This window comes from Embiotoca jacksoni, unplaced genomic scaffold (genome assembly GCF_022577435.1).
Source record: "Embiotoca jacksoni isolate LCO1_2020_lvr unplaced genomic scaffold, fEmbJac1.0.p SCAF_17, whole genome shotgun sequence".
NCBI classification, from domain to species: domain Eukaryota; kingdom Metazoa; phylum Chordata; class Actinopteri; family Embiotocidae; genus Embiotoca; species Embiotoca jacksoni.
This window is the reverse complement of record NW_027185307.1, coordinates 12,374,101-12,393,280: the sequence shown is the minus strand read 5'-3', so window position 1 is coordinate 12,393,280 and position 19,180 is coordinate 12,374,101. Positions and strand designations below refer to the sequence as shown.

General features: G+C 41.1%; 3 protein-coding genes across 6 annotated transcripts in view; 1 reads left to right on the top strand and 2 right to left on the bottom strand.

Moving 5' to 3' along the window:
- ncoa2 (nuclear receptor coactivator 2) overlaps positions 1-4,389 on the bottom strand; it is a 60,672-nt gene extending 56,283 nt beyond the window's left edge. For 3 of the 4 annotated variants that reach the window (XM_069151661.1, XM_069151665.1, XM_069151664.1), the window contains exon 1: positions 4,221-4,389. The gene's annotated coding sequence lies outside the window, so the exon portion shown is untranslated. Of the gene's footprint in view, positions 1-3,485; positions 3,657-4,220 lie in introns of those variants that run through there. The other variant, XM_069151663.1, reaches the window with a different exon arrangement.
- Positions 4,390-5,841: 1,452 nt separating this feature from the next.
- Positions 5,842-12,876, bottom strand: tram1 (translocation associated membrane protein 1). The gene is made up of 11 exons (XM_069151660.1): positions 12,587-12,876; positions 10,918-10,981; positions 9,829-9,950; positions 9,617-9,733; positions 9,474-9,532; positions 9,262-9,346; positions 8,957-9,027; positions 8,703-8,807; positions 8,468-8,611; positions 7,577-7,728; positions 5,842-7,392 (listed from the first exon to the last, which is right to left on the bottom strand). The coding sequence occupies exons 1-11, from the start codon at positions 12,707-12,709 to the stop codon at positions 7,322-7,324; spliced, it is 1,113 nt and encodes a 370-aa protein (XP_069007761.1). The 5' UTR covers positions 12,710-12,876; the 3' UTR covers positions 5,842-7,321.
- A 1,354-nt stretch (positions 12,877-14,230) lies between these two features.
- On the top strand, positions 14,231-17,546 carry xkr9 (XK, Kell blood group complex subunit-related family, member 9). Its single transcript, XM_069151180.1, has 4 exons — positions 14,231-14,264; positions 14,937-15,400; positions 15,677-15,891; positions 15,978-17,546. The coding sequence occupies exons 2-4, from the start codon at positions 15,084-15,086 to the stop codon at positions 16,604-16,606; spliced, it is 1,161 nt and encodes a 386-aa protein (XP_069007281.1). The 5' UTR covers positions 14,231-14,264; positions 14,937-15,083; the 3' UTR covers positions 16,607-17,546.
- Positions 17,547-19,180: the final 1,634 nt, after the last annotated feature.

The following is a 19,180-nucleotide window of genomic DNA, read 5'->3' as shown; positions in this document are numbered from 1 at the left end:
AGGTCAGTTTTGAAAAGAGGAATTTTATAAATTCATAGGTACTTTATAAGTCTGAAATAGCTTCCCTTGATAACCTAAAGCTTAATGCCTGAATAACAATGAGCCAGAATTACTCAGGGACCTCATGTGATTTAGGAATTCACCCCTGCATTGCGTGCCAGGCAATATATTTGTTCAGAAATACAAAAGAGAGCAGAAAAGGTGAAAACAGGGATGCAAGTTCAAAGAAATGAGAACAAAGATGAGCTCAGCAGTAATAATCATGGCAGGAAGGCCTCACTATAGGGCTCAAGTTTAAGTAAATTATGACGACATATTTTACCCACTTTAAAGGCTTAAGACAAGTATCTGTAACCTTGGATCAACATGACCCAACATGTAGATACATGTTTTTTTTCCCCAGCTAGTCTAGCAATACTATTTATATAGCTTTGACAGTTATTTTTTAGTATAGACTTATCTGACACTTATTTTATAATTGATCAGTCCAAAAAGTGTTAAAAAAAAAATGATATTTAAAAAAAAAAAATCCTATCCCAGAAGCCAAGGTGTCATCTTAACCCAAACATGATTCAGTTTACAATCAAGATGGAGGAAACCAGAAATTTCTCCACAACAGAGAAGATGGAAATTCGGCAGAATTACTCAAAACCTCTTTGTTGACTTGTTTCCAAGAAAGGTCCGCATGAATAAAATTGTGACATTACCGTGAAAAAAAAATAATTCAAGAACTGGCAGCGTATGCAAAAGAACAAGGGTCGACAGATTACGGGATCACTCGGGTGACGCAACAGAGCAACCCGTCACAGGGCAAAAGTCAGCGATTACAAGTTGACAGGTTTGTTTCCAAGTGCACTGGAACTTATTGATTTGTTGAATGAAATTATGAACACACGCTGAACATGTAACAGGAAGCCAAAAGGAGCTAAAGATCAGGACAGAAAGATGGGGCGAGTACTCAAATTCAGGACCGAGTGAAGCACGGAGCGAGAAAAGACAACTAGAAGGAATACCGTTTCCAAATCATGTGCCGAGATGGGAACTACTATGCCGGACACCTGTTGCTATAGCTGTACTTTACGATTCGCTCAGGCATACTTTTAGGTAACACCCAGTACACAAACTGTGCCGAGTTAGTGTGAGAAAACTTCCAGCCAGTTATCCTTGTATAAACATCCACATACTTGCATCCACGCTCACATGAATCCTGGCATCGTCCCAGCGAACATTCTTTTCTGCACTGTTAAATTAAAACCCTAACAAAAAAAACAACAACATTTCTCTACTTCCTTATCTGTTAATATGATTATTAATACAGTCTGCAGAATGGTTTCATTGAGAAGCAAAGCAAACAACAAAAGCCCAAAACCTGCTCAAACAAAAATAATAGCACATAATGCAGGAATGCAGGCTTGCAGGCTTGCAAGCGCACAGGACTGCATTCCTGGCAGCTCGTAGAGGGCTGTCACGGGCATCGTATGGCTGCTCCATGTCCTCGTGAAATACACTGGCGAAATTCAAATGAGGTCAGGTTTAGAGGAGGCCTGCAAGATATGAGGAAGATCTGCAATGTGTGATAACATGGCTCGAGACTGCGATGCATCTTGCAATATATATGTTTTTTTTTTTTGTTTTTTTAAAGTGAAGTGTGCATATTAGCTGCAGAGTTCGTGTGACTTTCGGCTTTAGCCGCTTACATTACACCCAGACGCTGAATTCCCCGTGTCGGCTGACTTCAGGAATTAAATACAAACATGCTTAAATCTGAAAAGATTGCACATGAACATCCAGCTAATTCAACACAACAATAACGGCGTCGCACTTTTATCCAGGTCTCCATCATGCAGCTCAAATGCTCCCCTGCTTGAGTGGAAGTGCAGAGCGCATGTATGGAAAATTATTTTTTTCCAATTTCACAGCATCTCAGGCAAGTCTCCCGTGATGTGTTTATTGCACTCGTTCATATCGCGGTGATGACGAAAATAATGAATTTCTGTTAGCGCTGTTCGAGAGGATGTTTTCTTGCAAGGACCAGCAGTTTGATCTGACTCTATCCATCCACAAACAGAAATACTTGCAGCGTCACATGTTTTGTTTTGCTGCAAACTACAAAGTCAATAACAACTTCAGGTTATGTGCCTCGGAGAGAGAACGTTGTTCAGGCTGGCAGGAGGAGTATTTTTCAAGTGGTTCCTAGACAGCACATGCACACATGTGAAAGGAAGTAACACCTATTAAAACGTTTTTTTTTTTTTATTAATTGTTGTCCTTTCACTCCTCTTTACACATTGCTCTGGTCAAACATGAACGCAAGACGCACTTAAACAACACGCTCGCATTTGTGCACCGGTAAATACAACAAAAGTAACGAAGAATCTGTACCAAATAACCACCAGGTCATCATTTTTTTTAATTTAATTTTTTTTAATGCTGCGGCCTTCTACAAAAAGCTTTTTTTTTTAGTGAAAAACACGTGTCACACGCCAAAACTGTTCCTTTTTTTTTTCTTTTCTTTTAAATGTCTTACTTTGCACATTGATCATCGATCATGATACCGACGGATCCGATTGCAATCCGTCGCATCACATTATCACAGAAGCAACGAAGTTTGCGGCCAAAACCCGCAGGCCGGACGACGCGTCGTGCGTTAATAAATCTCGTATCAGGTACGCGACGAGATCCGTGCGCCGTCAGGTGGGCAGTGATGCAACAGAAACCCGCTCAACCGGTTCCGCAGGATGCGTTCCTCCAGCGTTACCGAGAGGGAGCGTTTGACAAGTCATCGAAACGGCACAAGCTGTGTCGGCCCGTGTAGTCCCGGAGCAGTCAAAGCACGAAGGAGGGCCGTGCACTCTCAACACGGGCACAACAACACAAGTTTAAAACCTCGAAGCTGCAGCTGCAGCAGCAGCAGCAGCACTACCCACCCCTCCACCCCCCCCCCCCCCACACACACACACACACTGCATTAAGTGCCTCACGTTTTCAGACAGCATCTTCTCTATTCATACACGTCCACGTCAACACGTCCACAATGACAACTGCTGGCGTATTTGCGTCGCCGCGTAATTATTCCCAACATCATTTTAAGTTGTTTCGTTACGGGTTTTGCGCCACAACAAACTGCAAAGGCACCGCGCACGCAAGACTTGTCCTCTCCCGGGGGGGCTACGGGTGCAAGGAGCCCACGTCTTGGGTGTCTCGTGCGTGCAGCCGTGTCCGTGGACAAACTTTCTCTTTTCTTTTTTTTTTCAAAATGTTTAAAAAGCCACTACTCCCCAAGTTGCAAAGTGCTACCAAAAAAAAAAAAAAAAAAGAATAGCCCGGCTGTGCTAACTAGCCCCCGGTCGGCGGAGCACCGATCCTCAGCAGCGACAGCCAAACGCAAAAGAGAAACACGAGTTCAAGCAGACAAATAAAACATTTAAAAAAAAAAAAAAAATTAAATAAAATTTTTTTAAACGCAAGACGTTTCGTCAACTTACCTAACGCGGGGACGGGGGTCCCACCGCTCGGGTAACACCACAACAAACGGGGTTCGCAGCCCGCTAACAACACATGGTAATAAAACTGTCCCGACTCACGACGGCGTTCGAGCCTGCAGCTACGCTGTTAGCACGTTAGCTCCGTCCCCCGCTACACTGGCGAACTTGGTCCGGCGTTTGGAGACGCGGTCGGTCACTCCGCTCACTCAGCACAAAAACAAAACACCACCACCCCCCCACCAAAAAAAAAAAAAAAAAAAAAAAAAAAAAAAAAAAAAACAATGACACATGAAAGTATTGTGCACGCCACATTTTTTTTTTTTTTTTTTTTTTTTTTTTTTTTTTTACTTTCCACCAAAACGCACACGCGACTACACACCGCCACGCAATAAAAACAAAAACAACAAAAACAAACAAAACAAAAAACACCTGGGTGAAACAATCGCAATAACTCCCGTGCAGAAAGCTCGCTGTCTGCGCCGTCTCATTAAGTTTGCTGCAGAAAAGCTCTATTGACAGCCGAGCTTTAGCCCGGGAGCTAACGCTGGCTAACGGAGCTAACGCCGAAGCGGAGACGGAGACGGAGAGAGAGAGAGAGAGAGAGAGAGGGAGCCTGTGCCAGACGCAGCCGAGATTTGAAGACCTCAACACTGGATCAACACGGATTTCACCCACGAAAAACACCCCGTCGCCCTCTCCGCGGGGGGGGGAGCACAAACGCGTGCGGCTACTTACGATTTCACACTTTTGGCTGCGTCCTCGCTGTTAAATTCCGTTTATCCGAAGCGGCTCTGACCTTCGCGGTAGTGAAACAACATTTCTGCTGGCTAACTGTGCCGCCATGTTACTCCCCCTGCTCTGCAAACCAATGCCGAGTGTTTATCTGGCTGGTAGCTGCTATCCTCCCCCACACCAAAGCACATCACGGGGCTCCAGCAGTATCAACTCGCTTACCGTCGGGGAGGGAGGGAGGGAGGGGTGGGGGTGGTGAGGTGGTGGTGGGGGTGGTGCGTAAACACTCCTACGGCCATTTACCTGTTTAGGCTGACACTTTGCAGTTTGACTGATCAGCATCAGTTTTGTCCACGTTTAATCTGACGACAGCTGACAGCCGCTCACAACTGTGCCATGTCAATAATGTTTAAATGTGCGTTGGTGCTATATAAAAAAAAAAAAAATAATAATAATAAAAAAAAAAAAAAAAGGTGAGCAAACCCACCATCTCAACTCCGGTTTCTCAAGAAGGAAAAAGTGCATTATATAGAGCCTATTACGGCGGTAACATCCAGAAGCAGCGGGCATATGGCTCTTAGTAAGATGTATGTAAATTTAAGGTCATAAAGATTTATATGACCTTATAAAAGGATGGGTGGAAGCACTGCGCCGCAAATAAAAGGGCCGCTGAAAGGAATGTGGGGTTTCCTTTTAATCACAGCATTACGAGTTCAATTCCAGTGGAGCCTAGTTAATTTTAACAATAGCTATAACACTCATCACCAGCAGTTAACTAGACAGTGATGAGAAAAATGTGCAGTATGAGGGACAAGAGTTTTCACAATGCCATTTGGGTTGCTATTTGGAAAAGAAAAAAAAAAAAGGACTAAACATATTAAAACACGAACACCGCAAGCTTTAGAAACACTGCAAATAAGCGTGTCCTACTTATTTGGCTACCTTGATTTACAGTCTGGTCAACTGTGCATGGATCAAACAAGCGAGCAGGCGTTTTCTTTCATGTAAAACCTGTGCAACACCGCCGCCAAGTGGTGGAGAAACATGCTGGACGTAGAGAGACGGAAGACATCCAGCCACACATCAACACTTATAGGGTTTTCTCTTCGTCACAAAAGGGCAGGACTTGTATAGGATGGTGCTCTACAAAGTATAAAGTGAATTTTGACTCATTGTGTGTCAAGGTGTCTCTTTTTTGATAAGGGTGGAGGTCTTAGCCTCAGCTTTTTTGTTTGTTTTTTTATCCTAATTTTGTAAATGTATCGGCTTTGGAAAATATTGTGGGTTTTACAATACACGAGGTGACAAAATGTACATGTATTTGTCCCCACAAACTAAAATAAATTAACATCAGCGTACTTTTAAGCTGTATTGGAATCTGTTTTTGTCATTTTGTTTCACCAGGCATGGTTTTAGCAATGTATTCTACTTATTTATCACTGTATTAAATAAGAGTGAAACTTAACTATATACTATATTTCTGCACCATAGTTCAGAAGTCACTGCTTTTAAATGCTAAATAAATAAATAACAGGCTTCCCCTCAGTCATCATGTTATCTTTTCCTTCATGTTGTGTTTCTTCACACAAAATATGAAACATATACTCTTATTAATGCAGGCAAATAATAATTCCAATTGCTACTTTTATTTTAATAGAACATTTTATTGTTTTGCAGGATCAACCCTCAGGACATGTTGAGAAAACCACATACTGCTGGAGGCAACCATGACTCACCACTGTGTACCTAAAATTACTTAATGGGTTTATTCTTTAGAATAAGCCGGTGTTACCTAGGTGACCGATTCCTACAATGCAGTTACTGCACTCCATAGCTTTATAAATTCACTTTATGGCGTGTAAGTTAAAGGCAGATATCAGCAGTCAGTCAGGCTCATTTGGCACTGTCAATAGTGGCAGAGGGGGGAAAACAGTCAAACAAAATATGTTTCATTCAGTCCATGCGTCGATGACAGGTCATTCTTGTGGACATTTTGAAGGAAAGCAACCCCAAACCAACACAGTGAAACCATTTCACTTCAACAGCAACTGAGGCAGGACTCAGTCACACTCAGTAAAGGGATGGGTTTGGCCTGATGGAGTCGTTTCCATTTCTTACAAAATTATATAATTGAAAACTAAAACACAAGATGTGTTTATTCATTTACAGAATTATAGATACAACTGCAATAGATTCGGTATAAATTCATGGCGAGAAACTGGTGTGATTACAGTGCTCCTGTGAACTCCAATGATTAAATGCTACATCAGGTTATGTCTTTGCTGACAGCTTTTGCATAATACTGAACTGTGAATCTACATTACAGCATGATGTCTGATGTTTCCCATGGTTGCTTTTATTCATCCTTCATCACTGTTCGTTAGTGAACACCGAAAACTACACGTATATCGTACCTCATTTTCCATCTACAGATGTCTGCTGATAGGCGACAATGTTTTGCTGTGTGAGTTTGAGTGGATGGTGTGGACCCAGTCTTAAGGATGGCGACCACAAGACTGTTTTTTGCAACCTTCACTTGTGGAAAAGCAAAAGACATTACATTAAGAGACATAAACTCCATAAGATGTCTGCAAAAATCACTCAAGAGAGGGACAGCGGCAAAGCTGAGCTGGCAGTTATAAATACAAGGAGAATAAAAAGGAAATGAAAGACAAGCTGGAATATGCAGTATTTAGAAAAAGTATGAACTGATCAGAACTGGGAGCAACATTAAACACTGAAGTGATCATTTCTGGTATTTTGAAATTACACACTCTGTACAAAACAATCCGCATCAATAGGCACTTCTTAAATAAGGTCTTTTTTTTTTCAGAGTTTATTTCTGGAATTTGTTTTCTTTTCATTAAAAATGGCACAGCAGGGCAAAGATTGGAAATGAAGGTGTAGTGGACCGCTGGCGACATGCGAAGCTGAATGTATTCTGGACCCTCGAAGTCCAGCTGGGAGGTCGGTCCTGTGTGGGAGCTGGAAATTCATGTCATGGTCACGGAGCTGGGGAATCTGTTGGCTGGACGCAGCCACGAAGGCGCCGGGACAGATGGTTCTTTGAGGCGGGGGTGATAGGAAGGGCTGAGAGGAATGTTTTATGAGGACTTCTCTTTTCTTGCTCTTGGTGAATCAGCTCCGTGAGAGTTCACTCCATTTACTCCATTGGCTTCAAACAAAGGACACAGCCAGGTTAGCCTCGTTTAATGAAAAGGTAAACATGGATATCATTCATTTAATAGTTATTCCAAGAGAGGATATGTGACTTTAATTTTCTTTCTCCAAATTGTATTCTTGTCGTTTTATTGCTTGGGGAAATGATTGGGTCTTTTGACTGATGCTTCCTCACTCACCTTTGTCTTTCTTTGATTTGCTCTTGGTAGGAACTTGCTTCTTTTTCAAGGTCTGAGCCTGGGCGTGCTCTCTCCACCGGCGCAGCTGAAAGTTGATAAATTTCCACATCATGAAGGCCTGTGTGAGGCAGATGGCGGCCAGGACAGTTATCCTAGGAGATAGAGCAAACAGTCAGAGTTTTGTGAGTGTGTGTGTGTGTGTGTGTGTGTGTGTGTGTGTGTGTGTGTGTGTGTGTGTGTGTGTGTGTGTGTGTGTGTGTGTGTGTGTGTGTGTGGTTCACAGCGACACTGGTAAACATTTGACACAAATTCTGAGCTCTCTGTAGTCCCACTTTGAAATGCTGAAAGAAAAGTCTACACTCAGTTAATAACATGAAAACATAACACAACAAAGCTGTCCATTTTGAAGCTGTGTGTAGGGTAGTGAAAGATTAGTAAAAAAAATTTAAAAAAATTAAAAAACAAAAAACAAAAAAAAAAACAGAGCCTTGCATCTGCTTTGTACAAGTTGTCTTGTGGTTACATTTCACACTAATTTACCAAAACTGGTGTTCACTGCTATGAAGGAGTTCTTTCTGTATGTTTGTTTCTTAAAGCTCTCTATAACATGCTTTAGTAGGTCTAGAGTCTATAAAAATCCATTTTAGCAGTTCATTGAATATTTCCATCTTGTAGTACATTTATTATTGCCCCAGGATATTTATGAAATAAATAAAATTAAAAAAATAAAAATTCGAGTGTAAATCACATTTGCCATTTTTATAATGTTAAAGATTTGTTTCGGAGTGTATATTATTTTCTGACTGGAATTATACTTTTAAAAAGAATTTTGCTTGTAGATTTTCAGAGCAGAATAAATTAGTTGGTCCTACTTCTCTCAGACACACTTACCGGATAAAAATGATATTAAAGTTTCCTGCAGCCAAATCAAAGCCTTGGTTCTCAGCTGTGGAGAGGCCAAAGCCCACGGTGAGGACAGACAAGGACAGGGTGAGCAGCCGTCCAAGGACAAACAAGACGGCCCATATGGTGAAACTGTGAGACAAGAGGAGGACAGTGATGATGCATTCAAGACTTCTCATCAGCAGTAACTCTTTAATGTGAAATGCGGAAGGTGAGAACTCACCCCGTTTGTCTGTTCTCATTGCTGAAGTAGATCAGGCGGGAAACGTGAAACAGGAGCTCGACAAAATAGTGCAACACGAGCAGGACCAGACCCAGACGGTTCAGACTGAAAGACACAGGAAGATAGCTTTATTATAGACCACAGGAAAAATACAGGGAGACACCACTAACCTTCTCCTGAAGGGTGGTGTACAAACACAAGCACCACAAAATCACACACGTCACTTTGGGCTTTTCTAAAGTGGCACTTCTTACTTGAGAACATAGGCGCCGGCGATGTGGACCAGGTACAGGAAGATGTACACAAGCTGGCGTGGAATATCCTCCTAAACAGTAAACACAAAGGATGGGAGGCCAAAAATGGCCAAAATATTTACCGCAGTGTGGCTTTGCACGTTGATTTAAGTGAGAAGAGTGTGATTATTTGAAACAATGCTACGTAGCCAAGAAAGTCAAACAGGAAATAGCCTGAGGGTTCGAGGAGAAGTTACAGTGCGTCATCCGCCCCCAAAATGACAGACTCACTTCACACATACGTATACACACACACACACACTGACCTTCTTAGTCTTTTGGAAATAGAGTTCTGGAAGAGCATGTAACCAATAGCCCAGCTGACAAATGAAGTAGAATTTCATCTGGAATCTGAAGGCAAACAAAACGTACAAAGTTAAGAAATTGTGACAGGTTCTCCTGTCTATTTATCCATAAACAAACAACAAACACCATCCCTAAAATGCACATGACTTCCACACACAACATTACAACTTACGGCATCAGTGTGTGTGGATAACCCTCCCACAGGGCGACCGGATTGGACAGGAAGTTTTCCTAATAACAAAGAAGCCTTCAAGTAAGTTTATGGGCTTAACACATAAGGAAACAAAAACAATGCCAGCCAGCTGCTGTACGTACCGACAGCAGGATGCTTGCGCCCCAACCGAAGGAGAATAAGTAGAAAGCGCTGAGCTGGCCTGACTCATTAAACTTGCTGTGTTTGGTTTTGGAGAAGTGCTTCTTCCTGTTGATTTTCTGCAAATATGAACAACAATAAACAATGCAGAACTGTTTTCCTGTGACTAAAGTCTGCGTATTTCAGTGTGTGTGTGTGTCTTTGTCGTGCTTACATCCAGCACATACTCCTGGATAATGGCGTGCATGATGATTGCAACCAGCATGTAGAAGAAGATGGTGGCCAAGTCCTTGATGCCATGGTGGAAGTGATTCACGGCAGTCTCCTCTGGGGCTTCTGTCGCACACACGAGTATGTTTCATTCATAATAAAAATATCAGATGCATCTTGTTTACGAAGGCTTTAGATCCTTAAAATGCAATGCCGTTTAATTCATTTGAGCCAAGTGATTCACAGGTTTAATAACATTAAATCCTACGGTGATGTGTTTGGATTAGTGAGTCCCGGCTTTGCAGTATGACACCACTGAAAATGCCTGAGTCATAGACTGGATTAGCACAGTCAGTGTCACACACAGACCATCTTCCGTCTTTCTAGTGTTACATATTGCCCATAGAGCCACTATCTATGAAGCAGAGATGGGTGATACACGAGCACAGTTCAAGCCTGAGTGGTACTCTTTTACTCATTGTTAATGGAACCGCATGAAGAAATCAATCCAATTGTTTGCACAAATCAGCAATGACAAAGAAAAAAATGCAATAGCATTATTGAATTTGTTTCAGAGTATTGACTGCAGAGCGACGGGGGTCATGTGTTTTTTGTCTTATTAGATACAAGCTGTAAATAAGTTACAGAGGTAGGTAAGTGGTAAGGTCTCGCAGATAAGAACTGAATCACTGGCTGGCAGCCTGCAGCCTTCAGCCTTTGCAACACAGCTGGAATACGTACGAGGTCGTGCATTCTTTCAGCAGTAACTGTCGTTGGCAAAGAAATTGTTAACCTTGAAATGAGCATGACATTTGAATTGGGAGGCCTATATTACACCTTAGCCCAAATTCGCCCGGCACAACCTTGCCACAAGAGAACTTTATAAATCAGGCGGACTAAATTTAGCTCCAAAGGGGAAAAAAAAGAGCTCTCAAATGGGTTCGTTTAAGGCCACAAAAGTACCGCTCTAGAATCCAAATGAGAGGCTTCCAGCCAGAAAAGTAAAAGAAAATACTGCATTGTACGCTAAAGCTCAAACATTCACACATCATCTGAAAACATGGTTCTCACCACGAGGAGATGTTTAACTTACCAGATGTTGATATGGTGACGTTGTACTGGACAGTTATGAAGAGAACTGCAAACTTTGAGGTGACCTGTCGGTAGATATGAAAAACATGTGTCAGTAATGGAAGATTACCCACATATGCCAAATACGACAGTCATGCAAACCTGGAGCAGACAACTGAAACCGTGCACAACACATTTTTACTGTAAATTCAAACAGGGACCTTACAGTAAGGGTTACTAAAACGTGGAGTATTGCACATAAATACATATCAAGGACACTATGGTTGACTTGATTTATATGAATATTGACATTAAAGTAATACATTGTTTTTTAGGTCACTGAATATTTGATTTTAACAATAAATAAATTCATTTTTTTGGCTGAAAATACACATAGATCAACCATAACATGGAGACATGCGTTAACTATGGCAATATAATTTTGTAACAGCAGGAAATTGTGATAAAGGGGTCAAACTCCTTTTAAAGGTTTTAATAAAAGATACAATAATTAAAATCAAATAATTATAAGAATGTTTGCTTGCGAAATGGCCTTTATGGCAAATAATCACTGCTATTATATCGCGGTGATATCACTGATGTGTGATGGAAACTTAAAAATGAGTCAGCCCAGTAAATGTGTTTGAGAATTAGCAAATAGAGTTGCATCAGGATAAGTTCGAAGTTCCTCCTTCAAAACAAAAGAGCTACGTGGGCAACAAATTCAGATCAAACATAATACAAAAAAAAAAAAAAAAATTCTCGCTATCTGTTAGATCGTAATTTTAAAACAGCCACAACAATTATCACACAATTCCTGCAGCCATTATACCAAAATACGGGTTGCAACAGCGAATATTTGTCAGAAACTTTACTTTGAAAAGCGCAAACAGGAAGCCCTCTAAATACGGCTGACTGGACACCAGCGCTGCTGCGTTTAACTGAGGATAAAACCCGCTTGAAATAAAGCATATATTTGAGTTAAAGAAGCCCAGAATGCCTCGGGGAGCCTGTGATGTTGAATGATCGGATCCCGGCTGTCGGCCTGCAGCATTTGGTGACATTTAAAACGCTCTTTAGCTCCGAGGACAACTTTCAGTTTTGGTGCAAGCGGGTTTCGGCGATGACAGCCTCTCAATCGTTGTATGATTGCCACGTAACACATCTACGCATTAACCAACCAAGTCCAGAGTGGTGCAAAAATACTGTAGCCACCGACATCGATACAATGCTGTAAACTTGCAACATGCTGAGATATTTCCTCAGATACGATTGCACAAAAATAACTTTTAAGTTGTTTTTTTTTAGTTTTTAAAAAAAATATAAGTAAGCGGCGGGCCTGGAGACTAGTGATTTGAAATATTCAAGATGGGAAGCGGACAGATGGAAAGTGAACACTGGTTCCCACAACGCTTTAATGCAGACAGACTATATATTTGATAAAAACCTAAAGCCCAGACACTCGAATGAGTTCATACCGGTTTGGAATAAAAGCAAAAGCGAGGCCATCGCGCACAGAAAACTTTCGATCACGAGAGGAAGTAGTGTGAAGAATAGATCAGACAGCCATGTCAGTTTCCAGGCGAACATATGGGAAGTATTCTGTATTCAGTCTGCCAGTGATCGGTGCGCCGTGCCAGCCGAGCATCCCCTGCATGATTAAAAAAGACCCATTCAACATGTGGACTTACCTCAAACATCAACCCGAGGAGGAACACCATAGCAACACAGGAAACAATATCAGCATGGTTCTGGATGACAAACTCATGGCTCAGCACCGGAGGATTCTTGGTGGTCTTTTTTCGGATCCCCATGGCGACACGATGCGGGTCGAACTTTGCTTTACGTGGGGAAGATTTGGTCTTTTTCTACCAGATAGTCTGATATTCTTCTTTACGAGAGCGCTCAAAGCTCCCTCCTGCTTCCGACATGCACAGGGCCAGGGGAGCCAGCGATTGAATGGCGTGTCACTCTTCTGCTAGTGGGAGGATCCACGGAGAGAGCTGCTGCGCCCGACCAACGACACTCTTTACGCACAAGAGACAAACAGCTGGGGCTCTCTGTCGCTACCTAGAGGTTTGGAGTATAAGGAGTGTTGACGATAGTTCACTGCCTGCAGATACAGTACCTGCTGTATTTTTTTTTTTTTTTTTTTTTTTTTTTTTTTACCATATCTGACAATTACCTGCATCTTGAGGTCTAATTGATATTTTAGAATTACTGGGCAATGCTGGAGCCTCAAAAGTTCGAGGGGAGCTTTCCAACGTTTTAATTAAAATAATTCAATTTCAATTTCAATTCAACTGTCATCAGAAAGGAGAATAAACATATTTCTCAAAATGCTCAACTATTCCTTTAATCAAAATACCACAAACTAACTGAAGGGGACAGGTATCATTTCAGCTTGGTTTATGGGTACTGCATTACAGGATACATGTACTATAAAGTTAGAGAACAAGTGTTCAACAGGGACACCCTACTCAGTTTGGTCCTGGGGCCCCCTAGTGGGTTAATCTGGCCCTGAGATTATAAAAGAGAACCTCAAAATGGGAACATTTTATCTACCCAGTCCACCAATGTCATTAAAACAAAAAAAATAAATAAAGATTAAATAGATCTTTGAACTGTGTGTATTCCTAACTTGTTGATGTTAAAACTGATCTAATTACTCTCAGCTAGACTTGCATTAAAAGTAGCCTCGGTTTATTTGAATACACACATAAAATAGAAAAAAAAGAGTGTAATAGGATTCCCAGAGTTAAAGACTATGGAAGGTCATACGGCATATGCCAGGTACACATCAATACAAAGATAAAGTTAGCTAACATAGACTAATATTAGGCACCATATTTCTTCTTCTATTACTGACATGGTTTTACTATCATTTTGAGGTTATTTGGTTTATTGTCTCGCATTTGGAAATAAGGAAGTCCAACAGGGTAACTGATCTGCGGTAAACACATGCCTACAGTAATCACTCAGATTACAGGAAATGTCACTCTTCCTATCCTTTGTGTCCATTCCAATCAAATGAAACACCTGTCTTCACCATATTTTTTTACTTGTAAAATAAAAAGTATCTGGGAAAAGACAGGCCGGCTGCTTTAAAATAATAAAAAATGATCTTTAAGTTCTTAAAGATGGAAGGCTTTGACAGTCAAGTTTGGACTGTGACCTGGTCAAACACACAAACACACGCCTACCAACACACCGGTACAACATCTATTATGTAATTTTCTTTTTCCTGCTTCACCATATTTGTTCAGCGGAACCGAGGTGGAGCTTCTCAAGGGTTTCAAGGAAACTGTCATGTGTAGAACTGCTTGCCTCTGTGACTTCACAGCTCTCTATTGTGGGGAAAGTATACAAGTAAGTCCAAATATTGTTTTTTGTTGTGTGTGTATGAGTTCTTTATCATAACTGTGATCTCAGCAGGATGGCAGGCATTGGTAACTGTGTGATTCAAGACAGGATGCGATCAAAATGAGTTTTGTAGATGAACCTCAGAACAGCGTATAAAGCAACTTTTTAAAAATACAACAATGGATTGATTTTATGAAAGTGATTATTATCTTATTATTCTGTCTTGAATTTGTTTGTATTAAAGTGTATTATAATTTTTTTTGTATCAGCAATGGAATCTACTTAGTTAAAATGACATTGAAGCCACAGCATATAAAGAGTTTTTCAGCTTTTTTGTGACTATGTAACATGTATAATGCCATTCTGTGAGAAGCATGAGAAAAATACAGTGTATCTTATATGATAGTTCTTATTTCATAACTGTATTATGTTGATAACACCACTGATTATTCTTCTATTACATGTGCTAGTGTACCATTTATCAGGACTTGATGTGATAGTTTTTATGACAGAGATCAAAGGGCAGGTCAATATGATGCACCATCTGATTTCAACTCTTTAACTGACACAAACAAAGAGTTGTTTCATATTTAAAGATTTTAAGAAAATGTTTGTGCATGTTTAGAGCAGTGTTTTTTTTTAAATGACACTGATTTTCTTTTTGTTTTGTTTTTGCAGATGGACCGTAATGGCACCTGAAATGCTGGAGATTATCCACAGCAGCTTTTCTACAGAAACGTCACTGCCAAACTGACCATAAAGCAACTGCACTTCTACTTTCGATACAGAAGTAATCTGGTAGATTGGCATTTAAGTGACACCACAATGCTTCAGTCAGACAATCAGTTCTCCAAATTGCGATGGGTGCTAACCATCGCTGGACTCTTGTTATACGTGGTGGACATTTGGACAGACATCGGAGTGTCTCTGAAATACTTATGGGAGCAACAATATGTGTGGAGTGGACTGACTCTACTGTTTGTTGTGGCCGGGCTGATGGTAACCCAGGCTTTCAGCTACACCTGGTACTGCGATGACATTAATGACATTCTGATCAACCCTGAAGGAAGAACAACCGTATCAGGCTTGTCAAAAGGCGGACTTGCTGCCCTGCATGTATTTGGAATGGGCATCTTCACCAGGTATGCAATGAGAACGAAAAGACTTGTACATCTGCAAAATAACACGAGCTGCTCATGTAGCTGCAACAAGGAGTGTCAAAAACGTGCAGCATGCTAATCATGTGCAATGGTGTGGTGTTATGAAATGTGCAAACTGGAATAACCACATTCATGCTCCAGTGTATTGTGTGATGTTAGGAAAAAGGCTGGCAAACGCATCAATTCAATGAATGACCAATGCATTGCATAACAGAAAGCTGTCTGACTTTGTTTTCATTGTGTTTGACCTGTTGCTAGGTATCATCAGCTGCTGAAAACAGGGTTCAAAGTGGTTTGGAAGAAAACAAATTCCTACACGGCGGAAGAGATGAGGGGCAAGCACCACAAACTGTTTTGCATGGCTACTGATCTGAGCATGCTGAAGATGTTTGAGGGCTTCGTGGAGAGTGTTCCTCAGCTCCTTTTACAGCTTCACATACTGCTGGGCCAAGATAAGAGCTCAGTCCTGCAGTGTAAGTAAAAGCAGAGGGTGAGAGCCTTTCTGCATGTCCTCAAACATACAGAATCCTTATTCAGACCTCCTGTCCTTTTCTTTCAGATTTATCTGTGGCCTTCTCCGTCTTTAATGTTGCCTGGTCTTTGGTGGACTATCGCCGCTGCCTGCGCAGATCTCTCCCCAACATCAGAGAAATGTCCTCTGGCCTCCCCACAGTAATCTACCTCCTCTACAAACTCTGCACCATCACCAGCCTCATCCTCAGCTACAGCCTTCTCCTCATACTAAGTATCTACAGCACCATAGCACTCACCATCCTTTGGCTGCTGGGGACAATATGGACACACGTGCTTCAAACCAACTTCTGCTCATCCAGAAGCCTTGAGCATCTCTACCGGGCCGTCGTGGGACTCATCCTCACGTTCACCTTTTTCAACGTGAAAGGAAAGGGCACAAAAGTAGCCATGATCATTTATTATATTTTCTACGCTGCTATAAATGCTACGGCTCCATTTTTGTTGGCTTTGTTAAAGCCAGAGCTGCAGACAACCACATTTGCGCAGACAGTCAGTTCTTTAATCATTGGCTGTTCGGTGCTGGGGCTGGTGTGTCTCGTTTTGTACTACCGCCTTCTGCATTCCAGCAGTCCGCGGCAAGAAGCAGACGAGGTGGACGGCCTGGGGCCGGAAACGGACGCAACAAGGAGAATAAAAAAGTTTTTGCAACCTTGATAAACTAAAGCTGTGTTCCAAATCGCATTCTTTTTCTTTTTACTTTCAGTACGCACTGCAGTGACCCTTACAAAGTATGTACTATTGCATGCAGTATGCATACAATTGGGACATATATATAAAAATGCACCTTGAACTTTGACCCTCTTAGTCGTATCCATCACGATCCGAAGTCCGACATTTGAAGTAAAAGTAAAGAGGATGCAGTTTGGAAGGAGTACTTAACTTAACGGGAGACTTCTTATTAATGTCTCCTCTACTTCTTCTTTTTCTTCCTTTTGTAAATTGCAACCGAGCGGAGCATTAGCACTACCAACTCTCTCGGCAGCTCAGTCCATGTGACATATCCTCCGCTGTGCACAGGATTGTTGGTCAGAGCAGCCAGAGAAGCATGCAGGACTGCAGACTGCAAAACACTCTGAGTCAGTGGGAAATCCTGGTATGTTCAGCATACTGCATTTCACATACTATGTATTGGTACATAGTAAATGAGTAAATCTTCTTCAGGCATATTAAATAGTATGGTAGTATAGGTATTGAATCGCAGTTTTTCTAAGGATGGTTACGGTGACAGGACAGATAGATACTTGCAGGTTGTGAATGTGAAACAATGTAGTTCAGTAAAACAAAAAACATAACCTGCAGAGAGATGTCATGCTGACATTGTGTTTTTAAGTCACTGTAGTGCTGCTGAGAGGTAAAGTTTGCATTGGCAATACTTATGCGAATAGATAGCTAAACAGCTAATTGTAATATAGTTGAATGCATTAAACAAGTAAACATATATTTATTCTTAACTTATTTATTATTATATGTAATAATGTAACTATCTTGCTCATCTTAATGGAAGCCGGACTTGTCTCTTTATATTTTAAGATGTTGTACAACTCTTAGGCCAAACAGATCCTCGATGACAGATTTTAATCAAATAAAACAATATGTGATGGTCAATGATAAACTGTTTATCCTTGTTTTGATTTACCCACAATGACACAAAGACAAAACAAAATGCATACTTGCAATTTTGTATTCTTTTGCCTCATTCAAGCTTGTTTGTCTGTGGGTCATGTCATCCATTCAGACATCTACATGCTCTCGTTGTAAAAAGTTGGACAGCTCAGTCGAGAACCATTTGAAGCTCAGTAAAGGTACCTGACAGAACTGGTGAAATATTTTGTGTAAACCTGTAGTGATCACGCTCACCACGGGATGGCGCCATGATCTAGAGTTTTCTCTGTAACAGTGAGGTCCAATACTGATGTGGGTTACATTAACAACATTTATACTATTAGTCTGAAAACATTAAATAGTTTTTTTTAATAATTATCGTATTTTTTTATATATTTCTATTCCTCTGTAATGTGATGTAAACTGATTTGTGTCTGAACAGCACAACATAAGGAAACTTGCCAAATCAGTTATTTCTTCTCTATTTACATTTCCAGTTCCCGGTTAGATCTTATCTAACTAAAAACACTTCAATACTTTTTATTGTTGATCGTAGTATTCTAAACTGTAGTTGATTTACTGTGTGTGATCTATAACTATATCATAAAGTCTTTTGTGGCTTGGAATGCAGTTTAATAAGACTTGGAGACGATTAAAGCTCTTTCTCTACCCACTGGGACAGATGCTCACCAGCACAGACTTAAATGTAGTTTGTCGTTGTTTAAAGTGGATATCCTTCCACCTCAGTCGCCTCACTGACCTTGAATTAAACTATAGATATGAGCTACTGTTATGAGCTACGATGATGATGTTACTTAATCTTAAATCTCTAAAAAAATTAAAAAGTGTCAACCAAACATTTCCCCCCCTCCTCAGACATGATGTAGACAGGGGTCACGGGTGAGCTAACTAGAAACAACAAACCAGCGCTAATTTTGTTTTGACTACCAGCAAAATATTGTGTGAGCCAAGCCGAAGACCAGAGGACTTTATTTCTCCCTGGCCGGGGCATAGGTGGGTGGGCGGTGGGTGGCCGGCCCAGTGTGAGCTCACCTGGGAGGAACGCTGACAAACCACAGAGAGCACGGTGGTTGTTGGCCCCTTCTCTTCCTCTCATTCAGCCAAACTCAGAGCTTTCTGACTTGTTTACTCCAAGAGGCCACTTTAACTTTCATCTGTCAGTTGCGCTCTGTCACAAGCACTCCATAAAATGACAAATTTAAATGAGGAACTTTCATTGGTAGAGGAAGTAAATCACTGAGGTCGTTACCACACAGAATCCAGATTTTCTGTGGAGCTGCAGGGGACAGACTCTTAACTCTTCAATTCTTATCTCCTGAATCCTTTTAAGTTCTGCGTATTTAGAGATAGCAAATGTTCCATGCAATCAGATGCAGTTTAAATGGACATAAATGTATATGTCGAGTCAGATGATATTGCTGATTAATAACAGCTTACCTTTGGGACCAGAGGGAGCTATTTGCACCTGCAGGGAGGACTCTTCATTAATAAGAAAACAAAACCACATCATCGCTCGCATTCAAGATGATGGATACTTTCCTCTCTGCCCCCTACCGTATATTTTCTTGGCTTCAGTGGACTAATGCAATGTAAACCTGCCACAGG

Excerpts from the sequence above, each read along its gene's own strand:
- tram1 (XM_069151660.1), bottom strand. The coding sequence starts at position 12,709 with ATGGGGATCCGAAAAAAGACCACCAAGAATCCTCCGGTGCTGAGCCAT. Across the intron at positions 9,347-9,473 it reads TATCCACACACACTGATGCC|ATTCCAGATGAAATTCTACT; the intron begins GTAAGTTGTAAT and ends GTTTGCCTTCAG. Across the intron at positions 7,729-8,467 it reads TTTAATATCATTTTTATCCG|GATAACTGTCCTGGCCGCCA; the intron begins GTAAGTGTGTCT and ends TCTATCTCCTAG.
- xkr9 (XM_069151180.1), top strand. The coding sequence starts at position 15,084 with ATGCTTCAGTCAGACAATCAGTTCTCCAAATTGCGATGGGTGCTAACC. Across the intron at positions 15,401-15,676 it reads GGAATGGGCATCTTCACCAG|GTATCATCAGCTGCTGAAAA; the intron begins GTATGCAATGAG and ends ACCTGTTGCTAG. Across the intron at positions 15,892-15,977 it reads TAAGAGCTCAGTCCTGCAGT|ATTTATCTGTGGCCTTCTCC; the intron begins GTAAGTAAAAGC and ends CTTTTCTTTCAG.